Here is a 24,450-nt window from a genome sequence, read left to right as displayed (position 1 = left end):
ACAGCAGCAGCTGGTAGCATCAGCCTCTCTTCTCAGTGCCTTGTGCTTAACACTTGCTTTTAACTGTACTTGCATTTGAAAATTGATGCTAGTATGGCCTAGTGTGATATAGTCAGGAAGAGTTTTATACTTGAAGGATATAAGATAACTGAGTAGTTTTTCTAGCTGCCTGTAGGTTTCCTGACAGCTAAAAGCCTGCAGCTTATAGATGGTTTAGGACTGGCTTCACAAAATGCATTTTACATCATAGCTGGGATTAGCTGAATTTCTTGCTTCTCCATTTCTGAGTGATTTAAAGGTTAGGATATTTTTTTTTTTGGTTTTTTTTTTTTCTGGCTTTGTCTGTTTCATGTGTATTTTGTGGCTGTTTTGTTTAGTTTTTTGTAAAGTAATGCCTTTATTTGCATTTCAAGGCACTTATTCTGTTAGGCTGCTAATTCCGTTATTTTCCTCTCTGCAAGACTGCTGAGTCCTTATGTGCATGTCTGTGCTGTAATTTTTAATTAGATAGGCAGACAGAACATTGACTGAATGTCTCCTAACGTATTTTAAATAATTAAACAACAAAACAATCACCATACTTGTCCATTGTTCTTTTAAAATGTTCTTCCTATAGTGCTTGGGTTGCAGATAATCTTTGACTTATCTTGCTTTTCAGTAGTTTAAAAAGAAATTAAATATGCCATATAAAGATCTTCGTGATAATGATAGAAGTTGAACTAGGTATCTCTAAGTTATTATTTTTATGGACTTTATTATTTTGTTATTTTATTGCCTCTACAGTGATAACTTGGAGTTATTACTGTATTGAGACTTTAGAGCCTGGCCAGGTGGCTGATTTGGTGTGGGTCAGGTTAGGAAAGAACTGGCAGCATTTTGCTCCAGAGAAAGGAATCCCTTTTTTTGTTTGTGTGTGTTAAGGGGAAAGTGCATGACCCCTTCCTTCTGTAAAAATGTCTTGTTTTCTACAGCAAACTGACTGCAAAGCTTTATCAGTTATTATACTGCTATCTTTATGAAAAAAAACCTGAAAAATTATAATGCTATGAAAATACTCTCACTTTGCAGAGATCATATAAAAGTATATTTTATCCATTTGTGTTACCTAAAGGCAATACTTATGGATGTAGTCCTGAGCCTCCTGTTTTGCTTGTTGATGCCACAAGAGCAGTGTTACCACAGAGTCTGTAGTTACCATACAACAAACTGGTGCTTTCTTGCAGGAGCTTGCATTGACTCTTCCATCATGTCTTACTAATGAAGGTGATGTCTTTGTTCAGAGCTGTTCTTGTAGATACAGTTGCTAAAACAAGAACTCCACTGTCCATTATGTTTTCTTGCTTCATAGTTCTGTATCTTCATTTTTTTTCTTGCTCTGTCCTACTTTTTCCAAGCTGTTACCTGAATTCTCAGCTTGTTTGCTTTGCAAGTGGACAAGCTCTGAGCAATATCTTCTTGCACTTAGCATATTAAGTGGAATGTTTTCCACTTGGAAAGTGGAAGCATGGAATGTGCATGCTTTCTTGGCCGATGTGTTTCTGTCTATGGAGAAGTTTTCTTTGCCTGTAGAAAGACTGGATTTTTTATTAGTCACTAGTCCTTTAGATGGAGGTTTGTTGTTGCTGACTGAAATCAGTAACTGGAACATGCTGAGCTTCTGTTTACAGTTACTAAAACTGAGAAACCTGTATACTGGCTTGAGAAAATACATCTCTGTTGGGTGAGACTTTCTCAAGGATGATTTCCAGTTTGTAGAGGTCTAAGCACTGATTGCAAAGAGGCCTTGGAATCTTTCTCTGTGGGACATTTAGGGCAAATTACTCCTCATGTAAGACAGATTGCAGACTTGACAGCTACACAAGAACAGAGTCAGAAAAGAGCTGAGTTACCTCTCAGTTTTTCTATGTGCTGTGAGGCAGCTGTGATGTTTCTGCTGGAAAGGGAAAATATAAGTTGCTGCTCAAAGTAGGTGATTCCTGCCTGCTATATAAACATTTTTTTTTTTGTTTAATTATTATGGATTTATTTAAGTATCAAGAGAGTTTTCAAAGATGACTGTTTCTTGCTTTCTGACTGCTGGACAATAACCCCTCAGGAATGGTGGTTGCCTTTTGGTGTTACTGCTCATGAAGGCGTCTTTTACAGCTACCACAGTCCATTCATTCTGGCTTTTAACTACAGAATCCTCCTAAACAAATTTTGATTAAGTGAAGAGGAGGGAGAGCAGTTAGAATTTACTCTGATTTAAGTGGCTAGTGATTATCACCAAAATTGGGAAGACAACTTACTTCAAGTACTACAGATGTGTTTTTAATGCTTTTGCCTGAAAATCTCTGGCAGTTGTTACACTAAGCTCTGTTTTGAATTTGCATATGTTTTAAATTAAATATATAAAAATAAATTTTGGAGGGACATGTTAGCTTTAGTACTTTCTGTTCTGCAGATGAAAAAAACCTAAGCCTTTTGCTGTACATAATTTTAGTGTAACCGAAGAATGCTGAAAATATTAAAAATGAAAACAAAGCCCAAGCTGAAAATTTTACTGTAAATGGAAACTATGGAAAAAATGGTGAGCTGGCTGCTTGATGTAAGAACTCGAGTACTTTGAGGAAATCAGATTTCTTTTCCCAAAGAGTCTGGAGCTGTCAGAAGTTTCTGATTTCCCAAATAACAGACTCTGGTGGCTTTTGGGCATTGTGAGGACCAATTATTTCTATTAATTTTGTGCTCATACTAAAGTCTTGAGCATGTTTGAGAGAGCGCAAATTGGGACCTGTAATTGGCCATTAGTCCAATTAAATCATTTTGAGCTCAGCTAAACTGTGAATATGTGCAGGTGTAGCCAGTACTGTTGTCTCTGCTGTCTCTTAAATATTTGCTCTTATTTTCTTGTGAAGTAGCTGTTCTGTCTGTGATTTCTCTGCTTCCTGTGAACTACATTGGATGAGGGGAGGCTTTCACTGAAGTTTCCATTGTCATTAAAAAGGAGGCTTGTCATATAAATTATAGGGATGTTCCAGGCATTGTGTATCCTGTTTTTCTTATGATCATTGATTTTGTGTTGTGTTATTTTGATTAAATAATTCATTTTCTTAGTATGAAAAGAAGAAAGGGCAGTTTTCAGTGAATAATCTGGCAACACTGAGCTTATGCATATGTAATGGCGATGAAATTCAAGTGGGTGAAATTCTGCCCATCCCTACAGTAAAGGGATAATTTCCTTACATGGAATTTTTAATTATGCCTTATGGAATAGGCTTGTACATTGGTCTCCAGAGTGAGCAATTCTGCTTGTGTTTTACACACCCTTAGAGAGCAAGGAAAGTTCCTATGTGGATACTCAGTCTCAGCAGAGGAATGTGTCTGTAGGAGGGAATGCAGTGAGCTTGTGTGCTGCTCTGTTTGCAGACATTTAAATTGAAACCAGGGAGCTTGTATCCTTCTGCTGCTTCCATTGTAGAGCATCAACCTACAAAGTTTTGTCTTCTTGCCAGAGCAAATGTTAGTGTAGTGTTTGTACAGAAATGGTTTTCTTATAAAGATGTACTTTGAAGAGACTGAAGGTGGTGAGAACTGAAGTCAGATGCTTAAGCTGATTTAGCTTTTATTTATTTCCCTCTTCCTTAGGCTACAGTTCTGCATGAGTCATTTGCCATGGAATGAAGTTGTGGTTGCCACCAGGGGGTTGGGGTTAAAGTAGAGGAGACTTTGGAGGAGGGGAATTAATATAAATTTATAAGATATTGCTTGCATAAATAACAGAAAACAATAGTATTTATACCCTTTTACAGTGCAGTTATCTAGAATAATACATACAGTAATGCTGTAGGGACATGGCTGCCATTCCATTATACATAGCTGACTTGTTCTTCTGTTTTATCAACCTCATTCTCGGTGAGCAGCAACGTATCCAGCAGAATGGCCGATGATGCTTGGATGGGTGAGCTCCTCAGCCTCATTGGGCTCTGGTACATAATGGGGTTAATCCCATTTCTCATCCCATTCATGACAAACAGCTTGGAATTTTCTGCTACAGAGCTTCTGAAAGAGATCCTGCTGGAGCGCTGCCGAAGGGCCTTGATAGGCTTTGTGGTCCGATAGTTGCAAGTGATGTACCTGCTGAAAGCCTCCCTAAATGTTTTGTTGAAGAGTGTATATACAAGAGGGTTCACTCCTGAGGACACATACCCTATCCAAACAAATATCTCCAAAAGCTTTTGAAAAACCTCCTGGTTGCAGGAGTTGCACAGAACTGAGCTGATGTTTGTTATGAAGAATGGGCACCACATCAGCAAGAAAAGAAAAAACACAATCCCCAGAACTTTTGACGCCCTTTGTTCATTGGTTATCGTTTGCATGGACTTCCTCCCAATGGTGGATGTCCTGCTGATAGGCATGTCACTGGACAAAGTCTGGTCCTTTCTGGAGCCGTTTAGCATGGCCACCTTTTCTGGTGAGGAGGCAGGTGTTGTGTCACGCTGAAAGACTGTGTACACTGCTGACCAGGTGAAGCGCTGGGGCGGCTTGTTGATCAAATAGGCCTTTTTGCGCAGCACTTGGATGGTCAGTAAATAAGTGACGATCATGATAGCGAGGGGAATGAAGAAGGAAGCCACTGATCCATACAGAATGAAGTCATGAAAACGATCAGGCGTCAGGAAACATGTGATGTTTGTAGAGTTGCCATTTCCATCCTCAATGCCCCTGATAGGGACAGGAATTGCAATGCCTGTAGGAGAACAAACAAGTGTTTCAGCAGAGGGTAATCGCTTGAAATCGCTTCACTGAGTCTGAAGCCTCGGGCTTTCTAAAGAAAGGTAATTCCTGAGCTCTGGAGCAGGCACGGGAACACAACATGAAGTGTGGAGAGCATCACGTGGGTAATTGGGCAAACAGTACTTTGTAAGACTTGGCAGGCTGAGCTTTAACAGAGTGCCCTTTCTAAGGAGATTGGGCCTAACTCGTAGAGATTGAGGAAGCAGTATGAAGTTGCCAACTTTTCAAGTGTAAAACACATGAATTGCTTTGACTCTGGTTATTAGAATTAGTATGGCTTTTCCTCTAGTGAAATATGTTTCCCTAATGCCATCTCCCCCTTTTTTTTTCTCTTCCCCAGAGTAACCTTTGCACTCTTTGAAGGGCAATTTTGTAAATACATAAATCTTGTCTTTCCCTCTTCTGTTAACCACATCAAGTGACTGGACACAGACAGCTGATTTTTTTCACCCTGCTCGACTCTTTCATATATACAAGTAGCTAAATAGTTGCCAGAATTATGCAGTGTGTGTTTGAGATGGATTTGTTGTTTAAAGTCTCCTGCATATTTAGGAGTGTTTAAATGAGTCTGGCTAGCTCTGTAATTCACCACTGGTTTAAAAAAATGTTAACAGTCTTGTCTTTTAAATGAATTTTTTATAACCACTAAATTACAGTCAGCACTTCATTTGCCAGCAGTCTGACATTACAACAAAAACAACAGGTTCCTTGCTGTCTGGTGAAGGTGATTTGTGCAGTTTTCTGATACCACTTAATGAGATATAGGGATTTACTGTATTCCTCTGCTACTAGGCTTACTGAAGTTGGTTTAAAGCAGCAAGAGCAAAATGGGTTTCCCTTCAGCAACTTGATCCCTTTTCTAATTAGAAGCACACATTCAGATACAGAAAGCATTTAAAATAAAGATTGAACCAAATTAACCTTTGATTTGGAGAACCTAGCTCAACTGCAGACTAGTTTTATGTTAGATAAAAAGAAATTGAAAAGTACAGTGCTGTTTAATGGCAATAAATCACACATTAAAAGGTCAATTTGTGAGTGTCTTGTCATGCTAAGTTTTTTTTTGAGGTGCAGGGGGGTGGGTTGGTGATAGAATAGAGATAGCATCTTTTCTCCTATCATCACAGCTCTTCCAGATTTTTTTTCAACTCAAATTTGGAGTTTGCCTTAGCCAAGAAGGTGGCTGTACCCATTCTCCTATGCATCACTGGACTTAATAATCCAGAATAATTTTGTTTGGTCTTGCACACAGAGCATACAGCACTAAGGCTGTCTGGAGCATGTATTAAATTATTTGAATTAAATGTTTTCACTTCCTTAGCTCATTTAACAGATTCATTTTTTAAGCATTAAAGACAGATGACATGCTACATGCACATCACAGAGACACTGATATCATAGAAGTTTGTATGTTGGTATAAACTTCTTCATTTAAACTGTTGAGGGTTTGTTGTTTTGATTGTTTGGGGTTTTTTGTTAGACATTAGCCTTTCTATATGCTGTCTCAGCCTTCAGTGTTAGCCTGGATGTTACCAGCCACTGAGTCATATCTTTGCTATAAATAATTAACCCTTTTGTACTTCCTTTATGCAGAATTTTACCAACATCTGTTCAAGGCTTAAAGTTGTGTTTGGGACAAAATATAGCACCATGGGAGCATGAAATCTTGCTTTCCCAGGAGACATGTGCATGCACTATCTGCATACTAATACTGTGCATGCAGATATTGTTTTCTGATTTTTGCGCTTTCAGGACCATGAAGAGGAATGATGATTAATACTCTGACTCAATCCTTGGCCTTTCTGGTGAGCCTAATAAGGAGCAGTGGTTCAGGCAAATTTTTATGATGTAGCTATGTATGATCCAAGAGGTGGACTTTGACCAGCCTGAGTGTTATGGTCCTCCAATCAATAGTACTTGGCCAAATTTTCCATTTTCTCCACATTTCCCCTATTGTTTTGGACATGAAAAGCTTCTGTGTTCCTTTTCCAGTCTCCAGGTCCCACATACCTATTGAGATGAGCCAAACCACGATGATTTTGATGATTGTTGTAGCCCATGAATTGTACTGGCTGGCCTGGATTGGCTTTTTTATGGCAATGTAGCGGTCCAGGGAGATGGCACAGAGGTGCATGATGGAAGCTGTGGAAAAGAGGACATCAAGGAACAGCCAGATAGGACACAAGGCAGTTGGTAAAGGCCAGGTATTGTCTGAAAGAGAACAAAAAACTCATTAGAATCTAAGCTTTTTGAGAACTTTCAGTGTGTCATTTTCCTGTGGCATCAGTATGTTTGAAAAGTTCATAGTACTACAGGAACTGAGCTTTGTCACTGCCTCAGATGGGTTCTGTCTTATATTGTAATTAGCTCCTAACTGGTATGGTTGTTGCCATCATATTCATCAGGCTACTGGTGTGCTATAAACCTTTCCCTGTCTTTTTGTCCTTTTGTGGCAAGGACTCTGGATTTAAAAGTTTATTTAAAATGGACCATGACTGGTTCTTGTGAGCCTACTATTAAATGATTATTTTCAGCTGTTTCTCATGGTAGAAGTTGATATATTAAATATATTTTCCTCCCTTGGAAAATTCTGCTGTACTCAATCAGTAAGTACATTATTAGTATTGCCAGGGAAATCAGTTCTTTGTTGAATGACGATTGGGGGGGAAAATTGCATTTCTAATAAATCAGAAATTTATTGGTTTTAATTTCCTTGGTCAGCATAAATAGACCTGTGTGCTGAGAACACAAAATGAGCTGGACTTTTGTAATGTTCAGTCTTATCAGTGTAGTAACATTGCAGTCATTTGAGATTTAAAACATTTTTTCGTAACGTGACTGATAGATGGAGATGATAACAGTGCTGCTTTGACTTGAATTATAAACTCCAGTGGATGGAAAATTTTATGAAAACAAACATAGCAAGTACTTGTCTGCACTCTTACCTATGCTGGGAAACCTTCTGTGTTAAACAAAGAGAATGGATGGATAGAGCCCTGAACTGAACCTCAGCCATCCCCAAAGCAGACCACTCTAGGTGAGGATGACATAGGCAGTGAGGCAGAAGGGGAAGAGGCAGTCTGCTTTCAATTTATTAACCAGAAAATTTTAGTATCTACTATCATTATTTCCTGAAATAGATTTTATCATTGAAATTATGCTTCAAAAAGCTTAGTCTATCAGACAGGTATGAGAAAGTTGTAATTAGTAAATTATCAAACATTTACTCATCTTTAGTTTTCATGCCTAGACTTTTAGCTGGCAGCAAGGTACCATGCATTTCTGAAACAGATTTCCTTTAAAAAGAAAAAACAAAATGAATTGTGGCTTATGTAGCCAGCTGTAATTAAAAAAAAAACAGTTAAAAGAAGTAACTGATTTGATGCCTTGAAATGTTTTTGCTCACTCCAGAAAACTGACAGCTTCTTTTGACTTTGTAATGAAGGATTAGTTCAGGTAAAACATGAACAATAGAAAGTGTATTCTACAACTTGAAGGATTGCAGATAACACAGCTGGATTTCAAGTGAACAGCTAATGCTTCTTTTGGATAGTACTCGCATGCCATTCCCTGGATTATAACTGCTTTGAGTTCTGGAGGATCCCAGTGTAAGAAATCTTTCCTTTTTTAGTTAATTTACTGTTAGTGGAAGAAAATACTTTGCAACAAAAGGCCCTTTTGCTTCTTTGAAATAAAGATACATTTAAACACTGATCTGATACAAAGCAGTCTTGTATATTTTTTACTTGTAAGAGCTTTTGTGAGTTTACAAGTGGAACTGAACAGAGAAAGCTTTCAATTTTCTTTATTTTTGTCTATTTTTGTGCAGGGTGCAGAAGGCAGTAGGTTATCACATTCATGATTAGAGCATTATCTTCTGCTGTATTTATTCATGTGTACGAGATGCTGGTTTTTGTCCAACAAAATCAAAGTAAACTTTAAATGCAATAACGGATAAGAACGGAGGATTATGGTTATTATTTAAATGAAACAAATATCACAAAACCGATACTTTAAAGTCCAGAAGAGTCACACAGTTATCTAGGATTTATTCTGTGGTGTATTTTGCTATAAGTTACTTTAATTTGTAGGTTACATCCTACAATCGAAGCTAGAAGCTGTGTCCATTGTTTGAGGCAATGCTCTGGGCTGAGTTCTTGTGCTTTTCTGATGATGATGGTGCTGTCTATCACTGTTGGCTTATTCTGTTCATTTAGGATTACGGAAATAATGGCATATTAATTTCCTTTCATGGCTCAGAAAGCATCTCTGACCCTTGAATGTGATGGTGATCTGCTTGGTTGCTGTCCTGCTTTATAATTCAGAATGTAAAACGAGTATGTCCTGCCAAGTAGTGTTACAAAGCCATTAGCAGGTCATGCTCAGTTTAAACTGTTCTGATTCTCCTAGTATAGATCTACATTGTGGAAGCAGACCAGAGCATTTACAGGGTAGAGATTCTCCCATTTTTCTTGGGAGCTAATAGAAATTGGATTTTTTTTTTTTTAATGCCTCAGTTACCTGACAAAGATGCCTGCCTGAAAATTTGTCTGGTTTCTCCAGCTGTCAGGTAGTATAAGTTAAAAAGAAATTCCTTCTACCTACAGACCTTGCCTCAGATCCTCCCAGCACTACAGCAGTGCCGCTGTCAAAGATTTTGCATATTTTGACTCAAAATAAGACCAAATACATGCTTTAAAATTTGTCTTGCACCTTTAGAGTAGTAAAATGAACTTTTACTGCAACTGTCTGCCCTTGATTAATCTTTATTTAAGAAAAGTTTTATTTATAGGAAATACCTTAGAAATGTGTAATCCTTAAAACAAAGTACAGTATAGAAGAGCTGCTCTTGCCGTAAGCCAAAATGTTTTCAGAAAGCTTAAGAGAAAGCACAGCTTGTGAACATGTATGATTGAGAGAAGTCTTTATTTAAAGACTTAAATAAACTTGGAAACCATTTATTCTTCTGTTCTAAGGGCTGCAGAAATATGTTACCTGTAAAGGGCCTTCTTGTTGTTATATAATGGTGCTTTTGCTGAGATGGAAATGGAAATATTTTCAGTCACCATCTCCTTTAAGCCTAAGCTTCAATCTTCACCCTGGTGTGTGTGTCTGCAGCTGCATGTGCAGTGCTCACCCTCGTGTGCTTGGTTCCGTGGGCTGCCAAGGCCTGATGTCTCCAGGCTGTTCTCTTGGATTTTTAATCAAAGTGGTTTTTTCAATTAGGCTTACTTTCTGATAAACACTTGATGTCTTTGGATTTGAGATTGTGGAGAGTAGTCCCCAATTAAAGTTTTCTCTGGCAGTTTGCAAAAGCAAGAAGGAAAATTTGTTGTGGTTATCATCAGTAATGGGGGAAGATTCGGACTGGTTGCTTGTGATTGATTAAAATAATGGTTTGCAACCTAGGATAATGAACATTGCTTTCTGATTTTAAGTGGATGATTATTAGGAGGAGAGACTGTATTTTAAAAAATGGTACATGTGTTGTCTTCAAGTAGCCCGTTGGCCACCAAGCTGTGGACACCAGACTTCTTCCTGCTGCAGGCCTTGCAAATGGGAGAATCTCTCAAGTTTGTTTGCCAGTTTCACTATTCAGTGAATTTCAGTAGTTCTGAGTGTTAGAAATTTGGGTAACTGTTTTGAAAGCTAGATTTTAGAGAATGCAGTTATCTCCTAATGGACCCTCTTTTTTTTTAAAGAAATGAGAAATATTTAGCAAGCTATAAAAGCTATGAAATGTTTATGTGTTCTGACACTCACATTCCAAAATTAAAATTGTTGTGTATGCTTGTACCAGAGTACATTTTGGTTGTTCTGCTGAGAATAAATAAAGTACTGCTCATGGCATTACACCTGCAAGTGAGTTTACAGATTCATTTATTTACCTATTTTTAAAAGGGGCAGCTCTTTATTATAGATACAGTCCATTTCTGAAGATTTTTTTGTGAGGGTTCTGTCAGGGTGCGGAGCCAATGCCTGTAGCAGATTTTGATTTTGAACACCCAGTGCCACATTAGTTTGTACAGTCAGGATCTTAATGTGACTGTGCTTCTGTTCACACCTTTTCCTTCAAATCTTCTCCGCATAATTAGATATCAATCCCCAATTGGAAGCATAATATTTGTACTCTGTATCTAGAAGCTGCACCCAGCTCTTTCATTATTATGGAAACATTCCTGTGTGGAGGTGCCAGGAGGCTGGATTTAGTTTGCTGTCTGGCTGTCAATGACTTCTTTGTTCACGTAGTTGTCTGGCTAATGTAGCTTCAAGATTTGAACTTGTTATGTATTTAATGCCAGTTCTGTCTTCATTCCAGTAACTCCTCATGTTTTGCTCATGCTTTGAAGTTCTGTAAACACCTCAGCATCTTCTCCCAGTTGGTGAAGAGGCAAAGCAGTTTTTCTGGTTGGCTGCCAAAGAGAGACTTGTGTGCAAGAAATTTCAGTTTTAACCACTGTTGTGTGGAAGGCGGGTTGTGGTCTTAATTAAATATAATTGATTTTACTACTTTCTGATAAATTTCCTGCACCATGAAAGACATTTTTGTTTGACTTTTGAATTAAGATTCCTAGCATGCTTTAAACTGTTGTAACCAGGGTTTAGCAGTGGATTAATTGAGAGATTAAGGAGCAATAGAGTCCTTATGAAGTTATAAAGGAAAGATTTGTTAGTCTAGCAGAATGAAAATAATAATAAAATCCAAAACAAGAAAACTCCACCACTACCAAAAACCTACTCCACAAAATCCAGGATTTGCCTTCCCTTTATATTGATTGCTAGTAAATACTAGTAGTTTTTATGTCTGGTAGCTTTATTGTTGTTAGTGATGAGACCTGTGGCAGGCACTAAGCAGTTAGAGCATCCATGTGTAAGTATGGAAATGCATATCTGCTGCTTGCCTCCCACTCCTGTGCACATACATGTTTTCTATAAGTCACTGATTTTTTTTGGAGTTAGAAATCACTGTCTCAGTTATGTACATTCAGTTTTCTTTTTAGAAACTATTACTTTGGGAAAAAAAATCCCTTTTCTGTGATCTCAATGCTGAATTCTGACCTCCTGTTCACAATTCTGTTTAGGGAAAAGAAGTCCGTAACACACAGAAATTCTCAAGGCATTTAATGAATGAATAAACAGATTTGTTAATAAAGTGATACCAGTTTTCTGTACAGAAATTACTGATGGCCTTTCTGAAATATAGTTTGATTGTGTTTGCCTGTTGCTTAGGCAACTCTTAGAGTCTAGCCTAGGAAAAATGAACTCCTGCAGCCTTTCTTAGGACCCAGTGTATCTTAAAGGTAATTCTATAAATCATTAAGTTTCTTGAAAAACCTGTCTCACTGATTTTTTTCCATTTATGATATGAAAAGAAACAAATTAAAATGTTTTCTTAAAGAAATTTTAGCAGTTAAAGAGAGAGACTTTCCCATGGAGTTGCCTCTAATTAGTTGTCAGAAGCAGTATCTGAAATAAAGCTGTGTGTGAGGGGCTGTGGAAAAATCATGCTTGTTCTGTAAAGACTAATGAGAAAGAAAATGTCACATCCAATGTTTGTTCATGTGAAAAAGACCTATTTTATTTCATATGAAGCAGACTAAATGACAAATACATATCTCAAACATTAGATACATGGATTGAGGCTTCCTTGGCTTGACAGATGATTTACTTGTGATGTCTTATGAACCTGTGGCTTTCCCCAGGGTGGGAGGAAATCAGTTTCTCTGAAAGCAGTGCTGATAAAGTTTGTTGTCACTGACAGTGCCAGGGACCAACTCTGACTGACCTTGTAAATATGTGACTGCTCATGGAGTCAATACTCAGGTAAAATCAGATACATTACTCATAGACAGTTCAAAAAATACCTCTTCAGTGGGCTAAACAGATACCTAGCCCAGATTTCAAGTTTTTTAAGAGAATACTGTCTGCAGTTAGTGTAATATAATATAACAAATACCAGCATTGTGCTAATGTTGTTAAAAATTATATTACACTGTACAAATTCCCTGTGCTTCAGCTCATATTTGAATATTTTTAAGTCCTGGATGATTTTTGAATGGTTTGTTTCATAGGAAGGAATATCCACATAGTTGTACTTCCCATAAAGACATTAGGCTGTATTAAGGTGAGAGGAAGAAAAGATTTAGCATCCCCCATCCAAGTGACTTTTAAAATTGTAATGCTGGAAAGCAAACAACTTTTCTGTTTAAATTAGACCTCCCAAAATTGTACCCCATATGCAAACCTGATAAAAGAAACACGCTGCACTTACCAAATAATATCATGAGAAGGGCAATTGGCATCACAAACAGACCCACGAGCAAATCTGCCACCGCCAAGGATGTCAGAAAGTAGTTGGTAGCATATTGCAACTTCTTCTCCAGGGACACTGCCAGAATGACAAGTATGTTCCCCCCAATGGTGGGGATTATCAGCAGGAGGATCAGCAGTGCTGCCCAGTGCACTTTGTTTCCTTGTTCCTCACTTGGGTAGTCCTGCTTGGGTGCTCCTGTTACTGAGAGAGGCGACAGAGATCCATTGCCAGCTCCAGGTCCGTTCAGGGAGTGTAAAGGATGGGACATTTTTGTGTGCAGAGGAATGTCTTCAGGGGCTGTGTTTTGCGCAGGAGTTGCGTACGGTGTAAGAGTTCTCTGTTCCTCTCTGGTCCAGGATGGTCCTGAAGATAGGCCAGCATGGTCAGTATAGTGAACTGGTCATCTGCTATTTTGAGATATTGTTACCATGTCCGAGCTGGTATCCAGTTTTTTTATTCTTTGCCTCGCTGGGTGCGAAAGAGTTTTAAAAATGCAAGTCCTGTCTTGTGTCCATCTCTGGTTGGTGGGGTTCAGGGCTCTGGTCTCCCCTTTATAGCGATTTCAGAAGATTAAAAGGAAAAAATCAGTAGCTGTCAAAAATAAGCAGTGCATTAGCTTCCTCTTTTTTTTCTTTTTTTTTTTTTTTTTTTCTGCAGCAGTAAAGAGTGATAGATGAATCTGAATGCAAAACAATTCCCTTTAGGTGCAGTCTATGTAGATTTGCTCCTTCTGAGTACAAACTGATGCAGAGGCAGATGCTCGAGTTGTGTATGTGCAACTCCTCCTCTCCCGAGTGTCTCGTCTCCAGCAGCATGTGCGTAGGCAGACAGCAGTTCCCATATTTCCCCTTATTAAGAATCCTATTTCTCCTCAGAGGGTAACCCCAAAAATATCTTCAGAAATTATGTATGAGGTTTCCGTTTTAATCTCAGCACTTCCTAATTTATCAGGTGAGGGTCAGGAAGCTGCAGACAATAAAACACTGCTGACAGTCTCAAGGGGACCATAGAGATTTATCGAACTGAGACATCTAAATTTACTCCTTACTTGAAGGGGTCGGGGTGAGTAAAATGCTTGTTTTTGTAATCTGAGCAAGGCTTTTATTAAGCACAGCCCGTTCGCTCCTGTTTTTTCTCTGTCTCTGTCAACTCTGCTAAAGAATTAAGGCTTGCATTTCCCCCTTCAAGCAGAGACTCAAACAGCTGTCCCTACATTAAGCTGAACAGATGCTCAGTTACTGAGATTTGATGTGTTGCAGTTTTCAGGTGAAGAAAGCCTTACCTCTTTCTCTTGCATTTTAGTAGAATTCACTTTGCATCCAGGAAGATCCTTTATAATTTTCTTTTTCGTCATACGGTGGAAGTTGAGATTTTTCACTACTTTCTGGAAAACAAGTTGTTCATTTGCTTTTGGCTTCTATAATATTTCTGAAGCTTGTCTCTTTGTGTGCTTTCATTTGTAACACATTTCTTCTATCACGAAGATTAAAAATTTCTATTTTGGGAAGACTATATTTCTTTTCATCCAGGTATTTTCTCCAACTCTGAAATGGAGGAAAATAATAATTCTTACCACATGTAAAAAAGGATAGAAATAAAGTTGTGTTCACTTTTGCTGTCCTTTAACTTCCATTCTTTGCTGATTGTACTGAGATGATCAGCAGAGTCTGTGTGCAGTTCTCTCTTTGCTCACAAGTAAAGCTCGCGGTTTGCTGCTACCCTTGTTCCTTGAGTGACTCCTTCCAGTGTATCCAGCTCCAGTGTTTGGAAAGCAGGGAAGGGAGTGGGTGGGGGGTTTGGCTGGAAATGGGACAGTGAGGGTTAATTGATTCACTGCTGCAGCACTAGAGTGTGTGCTCCCTGGAGCTGGATCAGCATGTGCAGGTCCTAGAAATGACCCTTCACACTGCAGCATTCTGTCTGTGCACCGCAGCGTGTCTGTCTGTCTGTCTGTCTGTCTGTCTGTCTGCTGCTCGCTCTCTAGGCTCTCTTGCTCACTTGCTTTCTGGGTGGAAGCACAGTTAACCCTAAAAAGTTCTGCAGCCCTGTAAACACTCCAGGTTTTTCCTTGCCTAACTTTATAAAACTATTGTCTAGCACAGTTACTTTAAGTCTGTGTGCTGTTACTTTAAAACTTTCCTTCTGCAGCTGCTTTTTATTATCCTGAGTGTTCTCTTTTGTTACCTTCCAACTTTCAGTCAGATGTGTGTATAGCCTCGGTGTCATCTTATAGTTTTGCATTAAAATGGAAATAGAGTTCACTTCCAAGGACATTAGCTGCAAAATTGGGTAATAAGTCCTTGACTAAGGCCAGAAGAGACCATGAGATCATGGTTTGACCCTCTGTATGACACCAGCCATTACATTCCATGAATTGCTAGTGCTTACCAGCCTTGAGCTGGAAATCAGGTCCTCAGTGAACTGTGCATCAATTCATATTTCTTTTAAAAATAAAAAAAAAAATTGTTTCTGGAATGCAGGTAATGTGGGGCCAAAGAGAGAAGGCTGTTGTCAGAAATTAACAGAAATACTTAGTATATTGAGATCATACAATACAATTTTCAGTAGCTTTTACTTGTTCCTTACTTTTCCTGTTTAAAGGAAACTGTCAATAAGATTCCATGCTGTATTCATTTACATTTGAGAGCTGATTTCTTTATTCATCAGAAAAGTATATATTACAAAAATAAAAATTAATCCAGCTATGGTAATACTGTTTCCTTAGCTGGCCACCTCTCTATTGTCACCACTGACCGTACTGAGAGAGCAGAGCACATGAAAGCATATGAAAAGTGGAAATTGAGACAGGACAATACCTTATTTGGTTAATGGGCATTTGGATCCAGTTTTTCTTAAGCTCCACTATGTCTAATCAAGTTCTGGTTTATATTTTAAAAATCTTGAAGGATATCCTGACATTAATCTAGCTGTACTTGAAGTTTTTACTGCAGATTGTTCTGATGAAAGCTAATGAATACATTTTTATCTAATTGAAAAGGAAATTATTCTTAAAATACAGATAAAACCAATTATCTTAGGAACTTGCGGAAGATGATACAAGTTTAGTGGTAGATTGGCTTGCAAGCGTTTTTACCTCTTTGGTGCATTGTTTAATTTCAGAGAGATGAAAAACATACCTGCCCTTTATGATGTTTTCTGAACTTTACCAGGTTTGAATCAGTTGAGAAACACATCCTGCTCTATATCTGTTACAGACCTGCAGCAGGTTCTTCACTGTGTCTTCTGGGCAGGCTTTTTGTGCAGGCCACTGTCCTGCCCCATATCCAGATGTGTTAATGATGGTAAACTTTAAATCTTGCTAGACCCCACTCCTGGTCCAGTGTAAACTGAATATTTGAACCATAAATAGATATTATTTTTATTTCACATCCCTTGCTGTTACTTCTGTTTTCAAGCTGCCAGTGTGATTTTATAGAGCCATGTCCCCATCAGATATAAGCTGTCTCTGGTGAGTGCTGTTCAGTCAGTACATATCATTCAAGTTCACTTGTTGTGCTGTACATGAGATAGTTGCAGGAAATTCCTGGTTTGGGAATAGCTGGGATCATTTTTGTCCAGAGAGAGAGACTGAATGTTTAGTCTACACTGAATATAGCAGTTTGTTGCATTTTTTCTCTGCAAGTTTTCTGTTTTCTATATATTTCCCTTTCTGTTGCACATTCCCTCCTTCAGAAATGACCACAAACTGTGCAGTTAGTATCTGCATTTCTACTTTGTTAACTCATTCATGGATGAAATGAAACTTCTGTTAAGCTTTTTTTTTTTTTTTTAATAATTGCCACTACACTACTAAAACAACTTGTGGAAATAGTTCTGTATAAAATGATTAATTCATGACCAATAGTTTAAAAAAGTTATAAATATTTAGAATCTTTTGAAATATGACTGAGGACCTTAATGAGGAATTTAGAAGATATATTTGACATTGCTCTTCAATTCTCTGATGTTTCATTTTTCAATGAGTTGTATAGTCCTTAAATATTTAGACTAAAATGTAAGTGCATGTTAGTGATGCTTCAGATGCTTCCAGTTTTAGTCTCAATCATGAGACCAGTGTGATGGGTTTTTTCAGTATTCTGTATCTTTACTTACTGATGCTACCATATACTTACATATGTATAATTTCATGTTTAAAAATTGCTGAAATATAAAGAAAAGTGGCAGTAATGCATTAACCTTGAAGATGTGCAGCTTACAGGATTGGAGACAAGCTACTCAAAGGATGGGGTTTTAACAGATCTGTGATCTAAGACACTGCAAGTGGAATGTGCTCCAAGTTATGGCAGTCTGAGCTTTTAGTTTATCTTGTTGCATGCCTCCTGGGGAAAAAATATTACAGTGGATTGTTAAGAGCCAATGTGACTCACTGTGATCCTCAACTTTCAGTAGCCCAATAGGGCTCTTGAAGGCAAAGCCTAGTGAGAACTACGATATCTGCAGATGTTGCAATTGTGAAGACTTTCAGAAAAAAAAACAGTTTAGGTCAACACCAAAAGGAATCTGACCACCTTCTGTGTCCAGCTGACCTGGGAGGGTTTTTTTCATATTAGCCTGTCTAAACAATCAACATCCTGGTTTTCATTCTGTGGATTTTTGCACTGGAGGCTTAAGAAAAGTTTTCTTTCATCTCTCTTTGAAAGTAATGAAGAATTCAAAATTATCTTAGCTTGTAAGTAGCCTACAATTTCTGAGAAACCATAGTTTCTCAAAATAAAGCTTTTTATGGAAAGAATATGACATTTATTTTTTTATATATATATATGTCCTTATATATATGCAAGAAATAACAGCCCCAGAAAGGAGTTCAGAATTGAGGCTAAGGCAGTTGGGCTGGAGTCAGGCAGCTCCTCTGTGTTTTCACTGGTTCTAGTTTCTGGGAAGATTCAAAATCCATAGTGTGGGGTGTTTGTTTCTTGCAGAGGTTTTAAGAGCAACCAGTTGGTGAGTAAAACTAATAAAATGCTAGCTGTTATGTTTTGCTGAGAATCTCTTATTGCTGTCTTGGTACATCTTTATTTTTCTTTATGATTTTGTTTGACTTCTGAAACAAACCAAGCTGGATCTCGGAGGAAGTCCTTCATCTGCAGCCCATTTATCACAGCAGTAAAACTGATCCTGATGTAGGGTGGAAGCAAAACTGTAGCTTACTACACCGTTGAAGTTCCATGGAAGAAACTTCTTGAGATTTTTGGCTTCTTTATTCGTTTAGTTTCCTAGTAACAGAACAAAGTTGAAGCTAGTTATGATGTTGGTTTTTTTTGTGTACAGGTCTGGGTTCACTGACGTCTGTGGTTTCATGGCTTATGTAGGAGCAGCTGAGCAATTTTCAGATAAAATGAAGGAAATAATTGGGCCATTTTTTTGTCATCATTTTGCTGTTGTAGTAAAATGTAATTGCAAAAGCACACTGCTTGAGTAAAACCAGTGTTAGGAAAAAAGGAAGGAACCAGTGCATTAAAGATAATTTGGTTTTCAAAAATAGACATTGCCTATCTTTTAATATACACAGTCCAGTTTTATGACATGCCTTAGGCTTTAATGTAGGAATTTTAAGATGAAATTACTGGACTATGTTATGGGAAGGTCATGCTAGAGGACTATGGTACATTGCTTCTGTCCTCAAAATATATTAAATCTACTCCAGGCCTAGAATTTTTACTGTGACTTTAAAGAGGAGAGAAAAAATTTGTGTCTGGAGATAAAATGTCCACCCACTGAATCTCCAAATGTTATTCTGGTATTTCATGTAATGTTATTTTCTGTGTTTAACTTGCAGTAATGACAGATATCTGCATTAGGACTGAGTAGGAGTAGCGAGTTGTTGAGTGTGAGTTGTGACAAACCATTTGTCTTTTTTAGGAGTGTTATTAAGATTTCTCACACTCTTCATTATTTCTGTCCATCTCCCACCAGTGTGTGCTCCCAGTGAAGGGCCAGGGGAAGGAGAACATGGCCATTTTTTAAAAATAATCCCCAACTGGATAACCAGATGGAAGTAATACCCATGGGAGCACAGTTGCAGCCTGGGACTGCTTATGAGGGCTTTTAAACTTTTCTTTTGATCACTTGACAGAATTGTTTTGGGTTTTATAAATTTTATGGAGTGTGGGTTAGGGTTTATATGGGCTGACCTTAGGCAGCACTGTGTAGGACTTTGTAATTACAAACATCTCAGCACTAAAGGAGTAAACAAATATTACTGCTTAAGCATTGATGTCAACAATGCTCTTGTGCACTGAGGTCCTGCTCCTCCAATACACACTTTTGCAAGACTCTTTCTCACTTTGATCTGCCTTCTAGATCTCTCTTAAGTGAAAAGACATTTTTTGAAGATTAAGGTTTTGAGAAAACTGAGGAAAGTGGTGGAACCCATTAAATTGCTGCAACTCCCAGAGTGGATTTATGGAAGGCCTCCTGTCAAAATTTTTGACTGTTTTATGGATAGATTTGAGATAAAAGTACTTCAAATAATCACCACAAATAAATTAAGTCTGACCAAGAATTCAAAAAACAATTAGTGTACATTAATCCTGATTTTATAATAAAAACTGTGTTAGAACCTCTGAGCCTGCAGACACAAATATGTGTCCAAGTTAGTGATTCTATAAACTCCAGTTTTCTGAACAGGAATTTAATGATTAATGCCTCAGAGTGCATAATCACATCTTTGCCAGAAAATGTTTTTCTCTTCTTTGGCTCACAATCTGCCTGTTTAACATTATCTGAAGTAAGGCAAACACAAAGGTGTTAAGGGTCTTTGTGCAAGAGCTGAAGTGTTCTGTGCAGCTGAATGTTGGCTTCATTTATTATAGGATATGTGTCTCCTGGTCTCCACATCAGCTCATTTTTAAAAAAAACATTGTCTAAGCTGTTATTTGAGCAAGAGACTGATAGCTATTTTTAAATGTGTCTTTTAGTTTGTTGTCTTCACTCATAGGGCATGACAGAATTGTTCTGTTGCCCAGCTTTTCTCCCTTTCTTAACATTTGTCATCGTGGCTTCATCTTAGAGGCAGCAGTTTCCAGCAGCTTGGTGTTTCCTTCTCTCTTGTGGGTTTGCTTTTTTTTTTGCTGCTGTTGAAGGCCAGGGGGGCTGTAAAGTGATGTTGGTAGGTGGGATTCTTTCCCCATGTGGATGCTTTGGGAAGACTCAGATGGAAGTGGTGGGTGGGGGGGAGATGTGGGTGCTTGCTGCCATTGCTGCTGAGCCGTGTCCTTATGAGTAACCACTGGAGCCTGTGTGGTGCTGCTGCCTGTCTGGTCAGCTGGAGTAGAAGAGAGGAGTGCAAAGAGGAGTTCAGGACCAGTTGTTAGAGGAGACCATGGGAAAGTGTTGAAATGGGAATAGATAGATTGGAAATTAATTGATTATGTGTGTAGAGTATAACTGAAGTATGAGTGTGTCATTATATGAACACGTTTTCGGTCCCCCATCACAATGAAAGAAGAGAATGAACTAAATTATTGCTCAAAGTCTTTTTCATTACTATTTCCTATGATTCAGCTATTCATTTAAATAAAACCCATGCTGGAGTATATTCTATGGTTTCTCTCTCTCTCTTGAGTTGTTGGGTGCCTTGACAGGTTCTGCTGCCACCCTCCACCCTCCATCTTTCAGTGTAGCAAATGTAAGAAAGGAAGCTAAAACAAAGGTGCTCTTGCCTTCTTCCTAGGTACACTTTAGTCTGAAATCAGTTTACAGCAGAAGTAAATGGCTTGCAAGACTGCTTATAGGATTGTGAATGTGAGTTAAAATGCTAGTCTGGGCTGCAAGACACAGTGGGATAGCATAAAGAGCCAGATGATGTTCACTCTATAAACAGATATAATGAAATCACTTACAATTTATAGTTTTACATCTTTCTTCTTCATGAGCTTTTACGTTCCAACTGCATCCCTGCATTGCTCTTCTGTTCATTGTGCCATGAGACTCAGTATGCTGAAACTGGCAGTATTTGATATTATGGAGTGGTTTGTGTGGCATTGAAATTAAACCAGGGATAAATATGACCATGAAGACAGGTAGGAAATCAATATATTAACACCCATGAGTTCTGCACTATTTCAGAAATACTCAATATTTACAAAGCTGCTTGCATGAGCAACATATGCTTCTGACTGTGGGAAATTAAGGCTCTCTCTCATCTTCCAGCACTGGGCTGGAAGTTTTGTTGCTGTAGTGACCAGAAGGACACTGGCTCCCAGCTGGTGAGGCACAGAGCATATATACTCATTTCAGATCTATTAAAAGCAGCAACAGTCCCAGCATGACACTGTAAGGAGGCAGCAGTAGACATTGCTCATAAACTGATTGGAAGTGTGTGTTGTATCAGCATTTCCTCCCGTGCTGTGATTTACAGCAGTAGGTGGGTGTGAGGAGGAGTTGGCAGAAACCATGATTGCAAAAGGGAGTTTGGGACCCACCAGCCTTGAAGGTTGATTGTATGCTGGAGGTGAGTTTTGTGTCTGCTGATGGGAAATTTAGTACTGTGTGTCTCGTGGAGGGTAAACCTCTGCAAATGGAAAGCCTGTCAAAAAGGCATGATTTCTGGAAATAAAGACTTCAGCCTCAATAGATGCATCATTCTGCTGGGTGATCTTTTAAAGGCAGAAAATAACCATTAAGGAAGGCTTCAGTAGTGGGAACTGTGTGTGATTATCTGCAGTGATAGGGAAGTTTATGAATGTGTTTATTAATCTTTTCTCTTAGCCCATTTGTTCCTCCCCTCTGGTTAAGTTTTGAGAAATGAAAAAACATACAGTGTGGAAGAACAATTTGAAATTTTCAGGTATGAACAGAGTGAAGTAACCATATTTTAAAGCACAATACCATATTTTGAAGAACACTAATAATAAACAATATTCTGTTTTTGCCTTTCTCTAGGACTCCAGAGCAGTGTCCGAGTGTGGTTTCTTTGCTGTCAGAGAGCTACAATCCCCACGTGCGTTATGGGGCTGCCATGGCTTTGGGGATCTGCTGTGCAGGCACTGGAAACAAGGTGAGGGCCACAAAGAAGCATCTGTGGCCAAGACTGTTCCTGCTCCCTCCTGTGACAGACACATTGTGTGCAGACATCATACATGCAGATGGATTTCTCACACATATATACTACCAGCCAGCAGGAGTACAGCACTACTTTAAATTCTTTAACTTTTCTGGGTATAGAGTTTCTTTTCCTGCTTGTACAGAATAGATAAATTAGATTTTTTTATACGTTACTGCCACATTCTTGGAATTTTGTCTTCAAAACTTTTCTTAGAGTTTTCTTACTGTCAAGTTCCCACTGAACTTTAAACGTATGTTCAGTATTCCAAAATCAATACTGCTTTGCCCTTTGAGTGGCAGTGACAGGAAGAGAGCAGGTGTTTTGCTTAACTTCTAGCTCTTTTCATCTTTCCAGTGATACATGATTCATAGAAGATCCATGTAGTAAAGCCAAGTGAAATGAAATTTAATTAAATATATTGTTGTTTCAGGAGTGTAATTAACAACCAGTACATTTTATGTATTCTCACTTTATAAGTATCAGTGAGGGTTAATTCTCATGGCTGGTAACAGACCATTTATAGTAGGATTCCTGCTTCTGCTGAGGGAAGTGAGCACTCATTGGAACAAGCAGCAAGTAAACTTGGGAATAACCTCCCTCTGCTTCTCCCACATGTGTATAATAATCTGTAGTGGTACAGAAACGCAGTTTCAGAACAGGTGCACAGACAAAGCAATATGTCATGCTTCTGAGTCTTTGATAAATCTCTTGCTTATCTGTCTCATCTCTCCCTGTATTAAACGTTTGGTGTGTGGCTCTTGCGTGAGCGCTCCCGAGTGTCGCTATGCTGCCAAAAGCACAGAATGCTGACGTGCACTGCCTGCCATCTTTAGTAGCTCAAGCATGCAAATTTGAAAGCAGATCTCAGAGTCCTATTTTTATCCAGGTCGCTTTATTCTCAAGTGGAAGGTGGAATCAAGGAGTTAGTTATTTTTAACCTGCTGCATCTGACAAGTTAATTTAAGTGGAAATGCTTTTAGTCGCAAGAATGAGTCTTATTTCCAGATTCATTGTATGATGACCTAAACCATCTGATTACACAGAGACATGTCTTCCAGAGTTTCTATTAGTAGGTTTTGAAGGCCCAAATAGATTCAATTTTGGAGATCAGAAAGTTCAGCTTTTTGTCATAGTGGGTGTTTCATCCATGGTACTGAATGCTTGCCAAAGAGTGAATGAGTCACCTTCAGGTGAAGAAGTACAGCCTCCAACATAGCTCAGATGGCAAAAGCAGTCTTAATGAAGGCATGATGTTATTCTAGAAGTGGTTCTTTGAAACAATGTTCTGTATAAAATTAACTTGTTTTTAAAAGCTTCACCTAATGGAAGTAACACCAAAAGTGGTCTGAACTGGGAATCTCTTGCACTCTGCACTCAGCTACATTTGCTCATCCTCAGTTTAAGTATGGACAGAAGGATACTCTGAACAAGAGATTACTTAAAAGATGCTAAATGCTACAGGTTCTAACAATAAATTGTAAGGCCAAGAATATGGAAGCTAATGTGATGAATGCATCTGTTGCATATACCTGTTGTTTGACTGTTGCCCTGTTTCTGCAGGGAGATCTTGTTCCATCTGCCAATCACTTGTTTTTAGTGTTTCTTTTCTTTTTCATCACAATTTTTAGATTAAAATCTACAGTGATACAGATTTCTGCTTCATTTGCCAAGAACAGGCAAAACATTTTTTAAAGTATATCTGATAGCATGAATCCGATAACCTTCCATTGGAGAATTGAATCCTGGCATTCTAAAAATAGTAGTATTAACTCTGTGCCTGTGTATTTCTTCATTTCTTTTAGGAAGCAATCAATTTGCTTGAGCCCATGACAAATGATCCTGTGAACTACGTGCGTCAAGGAGCTCTGATTGCATCTGCCCTTATCATGATCCAGCAGACTGAGATCACCTGCCCAAAGGTAGCATGTCACACCTCACATACCTCACGTGCCTCTTTGGTGGGAAATTGTCTTGGATGCCAAATCTTTAGTGCCTGGCACTGCATGTAAGCACTGGCAAGAGGCTGAACATGTCTGGTAAAGAGCAGAGCTGAATGTACGGTGGGAAGCTCCTGCTTGGATCAGAGTATGTGCTCTGAATGATGGGACCATGATGGCAGCATTCTAACCCTAGGCACTACAAGAATAAATGCTCTTCCTTAAAAGCTCTCAAAGCATCTTGTAATGATAGGAAAGTGACTGTAAAGACATTGGTTTTGATGGTAGTAAGCTTAGTTTTGGATGTGGTCACCATGCAGAGAGGTTCTGTAAGAGCAGTGTTTCCTTTGTAGTTC

General features: G+C 38.5%; 2 protein-coding genes across 2 annotated transcripts in view; one reads left to right on the top strand and one right to left on the bottom strand.

Moving 5' to 3' along the window:
• Positions 1-24,450, top strand: part of PSMD1 (proteasome 26S subunit, non-ATPase 1) — a 65,745-nt gene that overhangs the window by 20,957 nt on the left and 20,338 nt on the right. The window contains exons 17-18 of the mRNA XM_059479010.1: positions 21,995-22,109; positions 23,960-24,076. Coding sequence (XP_059334993.1) covers positions 21,995-22,109; positions 23,960-24,076 — 232 coding nt within the window. The remainder of the gene's footprint in view (positions 1-21,994; positions 22,110-23,959; positions 24,077-24,450) is intronic.
• HTR2B (5-hydroxytryptamine receptor 2B) lies at positions 3,849-13,786 on the bottom strand. The gene is made up of 3 exons (XM_059479488.1): positions 13,049-13,786; positions 6,787-6,987; positions 3,849-4,729 (listed from the first exon to the last, which is right to left on the bottom strand). The coding sequence occupies exons 1-3, from the start codon at positions 13,356-13,358 to the stop codon at positions 3,849-3,851; spliced, it is 1,392 nt and encodes a 463-aa protein (XP_059335471.1). The 5' UTR covers positions 13,359-13,786.

This window comes from Ammospiza nelsoni, chromosome 10, assembly GCF_027579445.1.
Source record: "Ammospiza nelsoni isolate bAmmNel1 chromosome 10, bAmmNel1.pri, whole genome shotgun sequence".
Classification (NCBI taxonomy): Eukaryota; Metazoa; Chordata; class Aves; order Passeriformes; family Passerellidae; genus Ammospiza; species Ammospiza nelsoni.
This window is presented reverse-complemented; position numbering and strand designations above follow the sequence as displayed.

What these genes read in the sequence shown, in the direction of transcription:
- HTR2B (XM_059479488.1), bottom strand. Translation starts at nt 13,358, where the DNA reads ATGTCCCATCCTTTACACTCCCTGAACGGACCTGGAGCTGGCAATGGA. An exon ending in CCTTCTCATGATATTATTTG is followed by an intron (nt 6,988 to 13,048) that starts GTAAGTGCAGCG and finishes GTTCTCTTTCAG; the next exon opens with ACAATACCTGGCCTTTACCA. An exon ending in GGTTTGGCTCATCTCAATAG is followed by an intron (nt 4,730 to 6,786) that starts GTATGTGGGACC and finishes GTTCTCCTACAG; the next exon opens with GCATTGCAATTCCTGTCCCT.